The sequence below is a fragment of the Scyliorhinus torazame genome, chromosome 14 (genome assembly GCF_047496885.1).
Source record: "Scyliorhinus torazame isolate Kashiwa2021f chromosome 14, sScyTor2.1, whole genome shotgun sequence".
Lineage (NCBI taxonomy): Eukaryota > Metazoa > Chordata > Chondrichthyes > Carcharhiniformes > Scyliorhinidae > Scyliorhinus > Scyliorhinus torazame.
Window position 1 is genome coordinate 187,300,780 of NC_092720.1, and position 12,312 is coordinate 187,313,091.

Genomic DNA, 12,312 nt, shown 5'->3' on the forward strand with positions numbered 1-12,312 from the left:
AATCTGGGTAAAGCTTAGGAACAGGACTGGGGCAATCACAATGTTGGGCGTTTATTACAGGCTCCTCAACTGCCAGCGAGAGATAGAGGAGCAGATAGAGAGATATTGGATAGGTGCAAAAGTAACAGGGTTGTTGTGGTAGGGGATTTTAAGATCCCCTATATTGACTGGGACTCACTTAGTGCTGGGGCTTTGGATGGGCAGAGTTTGCAAGGTGTATCCAGAAAGCCTTCTTGATGCAATATGTAGATAGACTAACTAGGGAAGGGGCAGTACTGGATCTGGTACTGGGGAATAAGCCTGGACCGGTGGTTGAGGTTTCAGTAGGGGAACATTTTGGGAATAGTGAGCACAATTCTGTACGTTTTAGGGTACTTTTGGACAGGGATGAAGGTAACCCTGGCGTTAAGGTGCCAAAGCGGGGAAAGGCAAATTACGATAACATTTGACACGAATTGAAGAATTTGGATTGGGTGCGGCTGTTGGATAGTAAATCAACATCGGGCATGTGGGAGTCTTTCAAGCGACAGTTGATTAGGATTCAGGAAAGTCACGTTCCTGAGAGAACGAAGGATAAGTGTGGGAAGTTTAGGGAGCCTTGCATTAAGAGGGACATTGTGAACTCATCAAAAAGAAAAAGGAAGCTTTTGTACGGTCTAGAAGGTTGGGGACCCTTGAGGAGTTTCAAGAAAGTAGGAAGGTACTGAAGCTGGAAATTTGAGGGTCAGGAGGGGTCATGAAAAGTCCTTGGCAAGAAGGATTAAGGTGAATCCCAAAGCTTTTTATTCATATGTTAAAATGCAAGAGGATGGCCAGGGAAAGGATTGAACCACTTAAGGACAATGGGGGGAATCAATGTGTTGAGCCAGAGGAAATGGGTGAGGTACTAAATGAGTACTGTGCATCAGTGTTCGCCAAAGAAAGTGACTTTGTGGAAGATGATTCTTGGTTAGGATGTGTGGACAGTCTGGATCATCTTAACATTGAAAAGGAGGTATTGGGTCTTCTAAAAAATATTAAGGTAGATAAGTGTCCTGGGCCGGCTGGGATTTACCCCAGAATACTCAGGGAGGCAAGGGAGGAAATTGCTGGGGCCTTAACTGACATATTTGTATCCTCATGGCTGCGACTGGAGAACAGCTAATGTGGTCTCGCTGTTTAAGAAAGGTAGCAGGGATAATCCTGGAAACTATAGGCTGGTGAGCCTTACATCAGTAATAGGTAAATTATTGGAGAGAATTCTCAGGGACAGGATTTACAACCATTTGGAAACAAATGGACTCAGAAGCGATAGGCAGCATGGTTTTGTGAAGGGGAGGTCGTGCCTCACTAACTTGATCGAGTTTATTGAGGAGGTGACAAAGATGATTGATGAGGGGAGGGTGGTAGATGTTGTTTACATGGACTTCAGTAAAGTCTTTGACAAGATACCTCATGGCAGACTGGTATAAAAGGTGGAGTCACACAGAATCAGAGGTGAGGTGGTAAGATGGATACAGAACTGGCTCGGTCACAGAAGGCAAAGGGATGCAGAAGAGGGGTGTTTTTCTGAACGGGTTGTGACTTATGGTGTTCCTCAGGGATCTGTGCTTTGGCCTCTGTTGTTTGTACATAAACGACTTGGACGAAAATGTATTCGGTCTGATTAGTAAGTTCGCGGATGACACCAAGGTTGGTGGAGTGGCAGATAGTGTTGAGGAAGGTCACAAGATACTGCAGGACATAGATAGGTTGGAGACTTGGGCAAACAAATGGCAAATGGAGTTTAATCTGGACAAATGTGAGGTAATGCATTTTGCTAGGTCTAACATAGAGGGGAAATAGATCGTAAATGGCAAAACCCTTAGGAATATAGAAAGTCAGAGAGATCTGGGAGTGCCGGTCCACAGATCTTTGAAGGTGGCAACACAAGTGGACAAGGTAGTCAAGAAAGAATACGGAATGCTTGCCTTCATTGGATGGGGCATCGAGTATAAAAACTGGCAAGCCATGCGACAGTTGTTTCGAACCTTGGTAAGGCCGTACTTGGAATATTGCGCACAATTCTGGCTGCAATGCTACCAGAAGAGTGTGGAGGCTTTGGAAAGGGTGCAGAGGAGGTTTACCAGGATGTTGCCTGGTCTGGAGGGTATTAGCTTAAGGGCAGCACAGTAGCATAGTGGTTAGCACAATTGCTTCACAGCTCCAGGGTCCCAGGTTCGATTCCCGGCTTGGGTCACTGTCTGTGCGGAGTCTGCACGTTCTCCCCGTGTCTGCGTGGGTTTCCTCCGGGTGCTCCGGTTTCCTCCCACAGTCCAAAGATGTGCAGGTTAGGTGGATTGGCCATGCTAAATTGCCGTTAGTGTCCAAAATTGGCCTTAGTTTTGGGTGGGGTTACTGGGTTATGGGAATAGGGTGGGGATGTGGGCTTGGGTAGGGTGCTCTTTCCAAGAGCTGGTGCAGACTCGATGGGCTGAATGGCCTCCTTCTGCACTGTAAATTCTATGATCTATGACCTATGAGCTATGTGTAGATGCTGAATAGACTCGGACTGTTTTCATTAGAAAGACGGAGGTTGAGGGTGATAGAAATCTACAAGATTTTGAGCAGCATGGATAGGGTGGATGGGCAGGCACTCTTTCCCAGGGTGGAGGGGTCAGTCACCAGTGGGCATAGGTTTAAGGTCCATGGGGCAATGTTTAGAGGAGATGTGCGAGGCAGGTTTTTTACGCAGAGGGTGGTGAGTGCATGGAACGCGTTGCCAGGGGAGGCTGTGGAAGTAGATACATTAACGGCATTCAAAAGGCATCTTGACAAACACATGGATCGGATGGGTATAGAGGGATACGGCACAAGGAAGTGCTGTGGGTTTTGGCAAAAATTGGTATTGCGACCGGTACAGGCTTGGAGAGCCAAGGACCTGTTCCTGTGCTGAATTGTTCTTTGTTCTTTGTTATGTTTCCTCTTCAATATTCAGCTTCCACGAATTCAAAAGACCCAAAACCAAGACTGATGTAGCGTTGCCAATGGAGCACTAAATCTTTTTTTAATAAGAAATTTAGAGTACCCAATTATTTTCTTTTCCAATTAAGGGGCAATTTAGTGTGGCCAATCCATTTAACTTGCAAATCTTTATGTTGTGGGGGTGAGACCCACGCAGACACGGGGAGAATGTGCAAACTCCTCACAGACAGTAACCCGGGGCCGGGATCGAACACGTGTCCTCAGCGCAGTAGGCAGCAGTGCTAACCACTGCCCCACCGTGCCGTCCCTATGGAGCACTAAACTTAAAGATACATTTTATGGTTTGCTGGAGAACCTCTAAAATAATGCAGTGCTGCCATCTTTAAATAGTCACTAAAATACCCCCAGACCCTGCAGTGCCCTCGGTGACTTTTAAACTATTTTGTGTTTGTGAGAATTCATTGTGTCCTTAAATTAATTTTGTACTAAAGAGCTTGTTAATTAAATTAAGGCTCATTGGATTGAAGGGTCAGTGCCCAATTGGATTATTAAAAATCGGCTCAAGAACAGGAAACAGTGAGTTGTGTTAAAGAAAAACAAGTTCCTGCGGATTTTGGAAATCTGAAATAAGCTCAGAAAAAGCTGGAAAAACTCAGCAATTCTGGCAGCGTCTGCGGAGAGGGAAACCGAGGGGTAAATATTCCGATCCCGCCCACCAAGGGAATCGTCATGGGCAGGACGGACAATTTAACGGACTATTAAAATGTCTGTTGACCTCGGGCGGGAATTTCCGGCCCCCAGACAGATGGGACTGGAAAATTCAAGCCCAGGATTAACATTTCACGTCTACATGACTCTTCTTCGGAGCTAAAGAGAGGTAGAAATGTGATGTATTTTAAAGTGTTCTCTCATGCCCGCATGTCTGTCCTTGGCCTGCTACAATGTTCCAGTCAAGCCCAACGCAAACTGGGGGAACAACACCTTAGGCTAAAGAAACTGCATCGACTCTCACAAACTTCTACAGATGTGCGATACAGAGCATCCTATTTGGCTGCATCACAGCCTGGTATGGCAACTGCTCGGTCCAAGATCGCAAGAAACTGCAGAGTGTGGTGAACTCAGCCCAACGCATCACACAATGTTGCCATCCCCATATTGATTCTGTATACACCTCCCGCTGCCTCAGGAAGACAGACAACATTATCAGAGACCCCTCCCACCCAGGCATTGCCTTCTTACAGACCCTTCCATCAGGCAGAAGGTACAGAAGTCTGATGACCCGCACATTCAGACATAGGAACAGCTTCTTCCCCACAGCTACTAGACTCCTCAACGACCCCCCCTCGGACTGATCTGTTCCTGTAAGAACAGTACTCACGACGCCCTATGCTGCTCTTGCTCATGTATTTGCTTTGTTTGGCCCCTTGTTCCGCACTGTAACCAATCACTGTTTTGTCGATGTACCATTTGCCAATGTTTCCTGTTGATTATTCTTTTTTTTTTAAATATATTTTATTCAAATTTTTCGGCCAAACAAAACAGTACAAAGGTTTTTCCCCCTTTTACAACAATAAAACAATATAAATAACAGTGACCGTTTTTAACAAATAAATAAATAATATATAAACTAAATGGCAACTGCCATAACAAAAATAATAACTCTCCCAAATAATAGAATCAAGCAATCCAATATACATAACCAAGTACAAATATCTATACAAAAACACCCCTGAGGACCCACCCGAGCCCTCCCCCCTCCCCCCCCCTCCCCCCTGGGTTGCTGCTGTTACCTTCCCATTTCCTTTATCGTTCTGCGAGGTAGTTAATGAACGGTCGGCACCGCCTGGTGAACCCTTGAGCCGAACCCCTTAGTGCGAACTTTATCCGTTCTAGTTTTATAAACCCTGCCATGTCGTTTATCCAGGTCTCCACGCCCGGGGGTTTGGCTTCCTTCCACATAAGCAATATCCTTCGCCAGGATACTAGGGATGCAAAGGCCAAGACATCAGCCTCTTTCGCCTCTTGCACTCCCGGCTCTTCTGCAACCCCGAATATAGCCAACCCCCAGCTTGGCTCGACCCGGACCCCCACCACCTTCGAAAGCACATTCGCCACCCCCACCCAGAACCCCTGCAGTGCCGGGCATGACCAAAACATGTGGGTGTGGTTTGCTGGGCTCCTCGAGCATCTCCCACACCTATCCTCTACCCCAAAAAATTTACTGAGCCTTGCTCCGGTCATATGCGCCCTGTGCAAAACCTTGAATTGTATCAGGCTAAGCCTGGCGCACGAGGACGAAGAGTTTACCCTACGTTGGGCATCTGCCCACAGCCCCTCTTCAATCTCTTCCCCCAGCTCTTCTTCCCATTTTCCCTTCAGCTCATCCACCATGATCTCCCCCTCGTCTCTCATTTCCCTGTATATATCCGACACCCTATCATCCCCCACCCATGTCCCTGAGATCACTCTATCCTGAATCTCCTGCGTCGGAACTGTGGGAATTCCCTCACCTGTTGCCTCGCAAAAGCCCTCAGTTGCATGTACCGAAATGCATTCCCTTGGGGCAACCCATATTTTTCCGTCAGCGCTCCCAGACTCGCAAACGTCCCGTCGAGGAACAGATCCCTCAGTTGCACAATCCCAGCTCTCTGCCATGCTCTAAATCCCCCATCTATTCTCCCTGGGACAAACCTATGATTATTTCTTATCGGGGACCGCACCGAGGCTCCCGTCATTCCCCTATGCCGTCTCCACTGCCCCCAAATTTTCAGTGTTGCCACCACCACTGGACTTGTGGTGTATTTCTTCGGGGAGAACGGCAACGGCGCCGTCGCCAGTGCTTGTAGGCTGGTTCCTTTGCAGGACGCCATCTCCAATCTCTTCCACGTCGCTCCCTCCCCTTCTCCCATCCACTTACACACCATTGAGATATTGGCGGCCCAATAGTACTCACTTAAGCTCGGTAGTGCCAGTCCCCCCCTATCCCTGCTACGCTGCAAAAACCCCCTCCTCACTCTCGGGGTCTTCCCAGCCCACACAAAACTCATGACACTTTTCTCGATTTTCTTGAAAAAAGCCTTTGTGACCATCACCGGGAGGCACTGGAACACAAAAAGGAATCTCGGGAGGACTACCATTTTGACCGCCTGCACCCTACCCACCAGTGACAGGGGCACCATGTCCCATCTCGTAAAATCCTCCTCCATCTGTTCCACCAATCGTGTTCGATTTAACCTATGTAAGGTTCCCCAACTCCTGGCTATCTGAATCCCTAAGTACCGGAAATCTCTTGTTACCTTCCTCAGCGGTAAATCATCTATTCCCCTACTCTGCTCCCCCGGATGCACCACAAACAACTCACTCTTCCCCATATTCAATTTGTACCCTGAGAATTCCCCAAACTCCCTGAGTGTCTGCATTATCTCAGGCATCCCCTCCACTGGGTCCGCAACATACAGCAATAAATCATCTGCATACAATGATACCCGGTGTTCTTCTCCTCCCCTAAGTACTCCCCTCCACTTCCTGGAGCCCCTCAATGCTATGGCCAGGGGCTCAATTGCCAATGCAAACAGTAACGGAGACAAGGGACACCCCTGCCTCGTCCCTCTATAAAGATGGAAGTAGTCAGACCTCTGCCTGTTCGTGATCACACTCGCCACCGGGGCCCTATATAGCAGTTGTACCCATCCAATAAACCCTTCTCCAAAACCAAATCTCCTCAACACTTCCCACAGGTAGTCCCACTCCACTCTGTCGAATGCTTTCTCGGCGTCCATCGCCACCACTATCTCCGCCTCCCCCTCTGGTGGGGGCATCATCATCACGCCTAGCAGCCTCCGTATGTTCGTGTTCAGCTGTCTCCCCTTAACGAACCCAGTTTGATCCTCGTGGACCACCCCCGGGACACAATCCTCTATCCTCGTCGCCATCACCTTGGCCAGGAGCTTAGCATCCACGTTCAAAAGGGAAATGGGCCTGTAGGACCCACACTGCAGCGGGTCTTTTTCCTTCTTCAAAAGTAACGATAATATCGCCTCCGACATAGTCGGGGGCAGCTTCCCCCTTTCCCTGGCCTCATTAAAGGTTCTCGTCAAAAGCGGGGCCAGTAGGTCCATATATTTCCTATAAAATTCCACCGGGAACCCATCCGGTCCCGGGGCCTTCCCCGCCTGCATGCTCCCAATCCCCTTTATCACCTCCTCCACCTCAATCTGTGCTCCCAGTCCCGCCCTCTCCTGCTCCTCCACCTTTGGGAATTCCAGCTGATCCAGGAAATGCATCATTCCCTCCTTCCCTTCCGGGGGCTGAGCCTTATACAACCTCTCATAGAATGCCTTGAACACCCCGTTCACTCTCTCCGCTCCCCGTTCCATCTCTCCCTCCTCATCTCTCATCCCACCTATCTCCCTCGCCGCTCCCCTCTTCCTCAATTGTTGGGCCAGTAGCCGGCTCGCCTTCTCTCCATACTCATACTGTACACCCTGCGCCCTCCTCCACTGTGCCTCTGCCTTACCCGTGGTCAGCAGGTCAAATTCCACATGTAACCTTTGTCTTTCCCTGTACAGTCCCTCCTCCGGTGCCTCTGCATATTGCCTATCCACCCTCAGAAGTTCTCTCAACAATCGCTCCCTTTCTTTCCTCTCTTGCTTCCCTTTATGTGCCCTTATGGATATCAGTTCCCCTCGGACCACCTCCTTCAGCGCCTCCCAGACCACTCCCACCTGAACCTCTCCATTGTCATTAAGCTCCAAGTACCTTTCGATACACCACCTCACCCTTAGACATACCCCCTCATCCGCCAATAAGCCCATATCCATTCTCCAGAGTGGGTGCTGTTCTTTTTTCCTCTCCTACCTCCAGATCTACCCAACGTGGAGCATGGTCCGAGATGGCTATTGTCGTATACTCCCTGTCACCTTCGGGATCAGTGCCCTTCCCAGGACAAAACGTCTGTCCGTGAATATACCTTGTCAACATGGGAGAAAAATAAAAACTCCTTACTCCTAGGCCTAATAAATCTCCAGGGGTCTACTCCTCCCATCTGCTCCATGAAGTCCTTAAACACCTTGGCCGCTGCCGGCCTCCTCCCGGTCCTGGACCTCGACCGGTCCAGCCCTGGATCAAGCACCGTATTGAAGTCTCCCCCCATTACCAACTTTCCCGTCTCCAGGTCCGGGATACGCCCCAACATACGCCTCATGAAGTTTGCATCATCCCAGTTCGGGGCGTATACGTTCACCAGAACCACCGCCTCCCCTTGCAATCTGCCACTCACCATCACGTATCTACCCCTACTGTCCGCTACTATGGTCTTTGCCTCAAACAGTACCCGTTTCCCCACTAAAATAGCCACCCCCCTATGCTTCGTATCTAGACCTGAATGAAACACCTGTCCCACCCATCCTTTACGTAGTCTGACCTGGTCTGTCCGTTTCAGGTGCGTCTCCTGCAACATAGCCACATCTGCCTTTAATTTCTTTAGGTGTGCGAGTACCCGTGCCCTTTTAATCGGCCCATTCAGCCCTCTCACGTTCCACGTGATCAGCCGGGTTGGGGGGCTCTTTACCACCCCCCCTGTCGACTAGCCATCCCCTTTTTTAACCCAGCTCCTTACCCGGTTCCCACGTACCCGTATATCCCACCGACGGTGCCCTCCCGTCTCGACCACCCCGCCCCATAACAGCTCCCCCTTCCCCTTAGCAGCAGCAACCCAGTTAACTCCCTCCCCCCTCCCTCCACTAGATCCCCCTCTAGCGTAATTACACCCCCCATGTTACTCCCAGAAGTCAGCAAACTCTGGCTGACCTCGGCTTCCCCGTTTGCCCTCGGCCTCTCACTGTGCGAGGCCCCCACCTTCCTGCGTCCCTGTTCCCGCCATAATTACCCTAGCGCGGGAGCAACTCCCGCGTTTCCCACTCGGCCCCGCCCCTAATGGCGCAGTTCCCTTCTCCTTCCCCTTTCCTTCCCACCGGCGCTCACAGTTCCTCATACTCCCCGCCCCCCCAACGAGGGGAAGAGAGAAAAGTTACAGGATTGAAACCTCGCCCCACATAATCAACCCACCACTTTATCCCAGAAGCTCTTTCTCTCGCCAGACTATTCCAACTTCTCGTCCACAATGAATGTCCACGCCTCTTCTGCCGTCTCAAAGTAGTGGTGCTTCCCTTGGTGTGTGACCCACAGTCTCGCCGGTTGCAACATTCCAAATTTAACCTTCTTTTTGTGAAGCACCGCCTTAGCCCGATTGAAACTTGCCCTCCTTCGCGCCACCTCCGCACTCCAATCCTGGTATACGCGGATCACCGCGTTCTCCCACCTACAGCTCCGAGTTTTCTTCGCCCATCTTAGGACCATCTCTCTGTCGTTGTAGCGGTGGAACCTCAGCACTATGGCTCGAGGTATTTCTCCAGCCTTTGGTCTTCGCGCCAGAACTCGATAAGCTCCCTCCACCTCCAAAGGGCCCGTCGGGGCCTCCGATCCCATTAGCGAGTGAAGCATCGTGCTCACATATGCCCCGACGTCCGCCCCCTCTGTGCCTTCGGGAAGACCCAAGACTCTTAAATTCTTCCTCCTCGAATTATTCTCCAGGGCTTCCAACCTCTCCACACACCTTTGTGCTGTGCCTCGTGCGTCTCTGTCTTCACCACCAGGCCCTGTATTTCATCTTCATTTTCAGCAGCCTTTGCCTTCACGACCCGAAGCTCCAGCTCCTGGGTCCTCTGCGCCTCCTTTAGCCCTTCAATCGCCTGTAGCATCGGGGCCAACACCTCCTTCTTCAGCTCTTCCACACAGCGCCGCAGGAACTCTTGTTGCTCCGGGCCCCGTACCAAACTGCCACCTTCCGACGCCATCTTGCTTCGAGCTTCCCTTCCTTGCCGCTGCTCCAAAGGATCCACTGCAATCCGGCCGCTATCCTCTCCTTTTTCCATATCTTTCCGGGGGATTCCCTTCTATTTCACCGCACAGTGATTTTGGTCGTTAAAAATTGCCGTTGGGGCTCCTAATAAGAGCCCAAAAGTCCATTCCAACGGGAGGTGCCGAAACGTGTGACTCAGCTGGTCATCGCCGCACCCGGAAGTCCAGTTGATTATTCTTGTGTCTTCTATGTACGTACTGTGTACGTTCCCTCGGCTGCAGAAAAATACTTTTCACCGTACTTCGATACATGTGACAATAAATCAAATCAAATCAAATCAAATCATGATTCTCCCAAAAATTCTCTATGTCCGGTTTAGGGAGCGTTTGGTGGAGTGTTTCTCGGCGGCTGTAGTTAGAGTATTCAATTTTTTTTTTCCCCAATTAAGGGGCAATTTAATGTTGCCAATCCACCTAACCTGCACATCTTTGGGTTGTGGGGGTGAAACCCACGCAGACATGGGGAGAATGTGCAAACTCCACACGGACAGTGACCCAGGGCTGGGATTCGAACCCGGGTCCTCAGCACCGCAGTCCCATTGCTAACCACTGCGCCACATGCCACCATTTCTTCTGGCCTTGGGGAGATTGTCGCCGCCGAGGCTTTAGCTCACCAGCAGGACAGGCTCCTCGCAGATCGTGGCTGAGTTTCGGAATGCTGCCCTGATCATTTCCTCTGCCCCCCCCCCGCCTTTTCAGGCTCCCACTCACCCAACGACAACCAGGCACCCTGGCATTGCCAACCTGGTGCCATGGCAGTGCCCTACTAGTGCCACCTAGGCACTCTGGCAGTGCAAGGCAGGCACTGACAGGTTGCCAGACTGGCATGCCAAAGTTCCCAGGTGCCATAGGGAGATCCAGGGTACCAGCCTGCGCTGTTCCCGATCACCTGGAGCTCTCCACTGACCTGGGAGATCCCTCCAGGTGCTGTTACACCTGGACCAAGTTAGTGTGAGCCAGTGTTAAATGGCACCCTGGCGAGGTCTCGCAGTTGTGTCCAATAGGTGGGATTACGGCGATAGGTGGGTGAGTGGCCTCTTTATATCATCACAACCTGCCTTCCTTCCCTTTTTGTATCATCTGTAAATTTGGCCACAGTACACTCTGTTCCTTCCTCCAAATCATTCATAGATAATGTGAACAGCTGGAGTCCCAGCACTAATCCCTGTGGCACTCCAATGGTTGTTGCCGGCCAACCTGAGAAAGACGCCCCTTATCACTACTCATGGCGTCCTGTTAGTCAGCCTCAGAGATCGTATGTAAAAAAGACCTCATTAGGTAACGTTTCCTGATTTCTCATCAGACAACACCACAACAAAGCAACAGGAGAGAAGTTAATGATTTCTCACTCTGAATTTCTGGATATTTCATCATTAGAAGAAGTCCCCAGCAGATGGTCGTGGAGATGGTTTCCGTACCGCCCGCAAACAGGTCAATGGTCGTAGCCAGCGTATCCCTCCTCTCAAATTCCGAATCTTGGCCTCTTGATTCCTTCAGGACAAAGGGAATAAAGGAGAATGTACTGCATTCTGCAGGAAAATGTCTGGGCACATACCAACTGCAAGGCCAACCTGTGTAACCCAGAGCTGTGGTCCTCACACCTCATAAGTTCAAGTCGCACTTTGCAAACTTGAGCAAATAATCTGGGCTGGCATTTCAGTGCCGTTCTGAGGGAGTGCTGCACCGTCAGATGCAAAAAGATCACATGGAACCAGTTGAGTAAATGCAGTGGAGCTCTTCATACTGTGCCAGCCGATATTTCAATGGAAAACTCACCATCACAAATGTTTCAGTGGGGTCTTATTGTGTAAAAATTCACTCCCCTCAGTTCCATGTAACACAGCAATGGTCACACTTCACAAATAGTTCATTGTCTGTCAAAGGCTTTGGGATGTCTTGGGGTCATGAAAGGTGTCGTATTAATGTTTCAGACTCGTCATTTTAATTTGCATTATTTTAATTTTGTGGTATTTGTGAAAATCAGAAATGTAGTCAGCAGTGAGAGGTTAGTAACAGATGTCCAGAGGTCATAGGCAGATTGGTAACATGGAGAGACATGTATGAAACGTAATGCAGAGAATTGTGAAGTGATACAATTTGGGAAGGAGAGTCAACAGTGTTTATCTTTTACTTGCTATGAATATGGCAGTCCATAAGACCATAACACATAGGAACGGAAGTAAGGCCATTCGGCCCATCGAGTCCACTCCACCATTCAATCATGGCTGATTTCAACTCCATTTACCCGCTCTCTCTCCATAGCCCTTAATTCCTCGAGAAATCAAGAATTTATCAACTTCTGTCTTAAAGACACTCAACGTCCCAGCCTCCACCGCCCTCTGTGGCAATGAATTCCACAGACCCACCACTCTCTTGCTGAAGACATTTCTCCTCATCTCTGTTCTAAAGTGACTCCCTTTTATTCGAAGGCTGTGCCCCCGGGTCCTAGTC

At 49.9% G+C, this 12,312-nt stretch overlaps 1 protein-coding gene across 1 annotated transcript in view; it reads right to left on the reverse strand.

Moving 5' to 3' along the window:
* The window catches only part of LOC140390282 (cytochrome P450 2K1-like), a 61,291-nt gene that overhangs the window by 13,835 nt on the left and 35,144 nt on the right, over positions 1-12,312 (reverse strand). Inside the window, exon 6 of the mRNA XM_072475305.1 lies at positions 11,211-11,352. Within this exon, the coding sequence (XP_072331406.1) occupies positions 11,211-11,352 (142 nt within the window). The remainder of the gene's footprint in view (positions 1-11,210; positions 11,353-12,312) is intronic.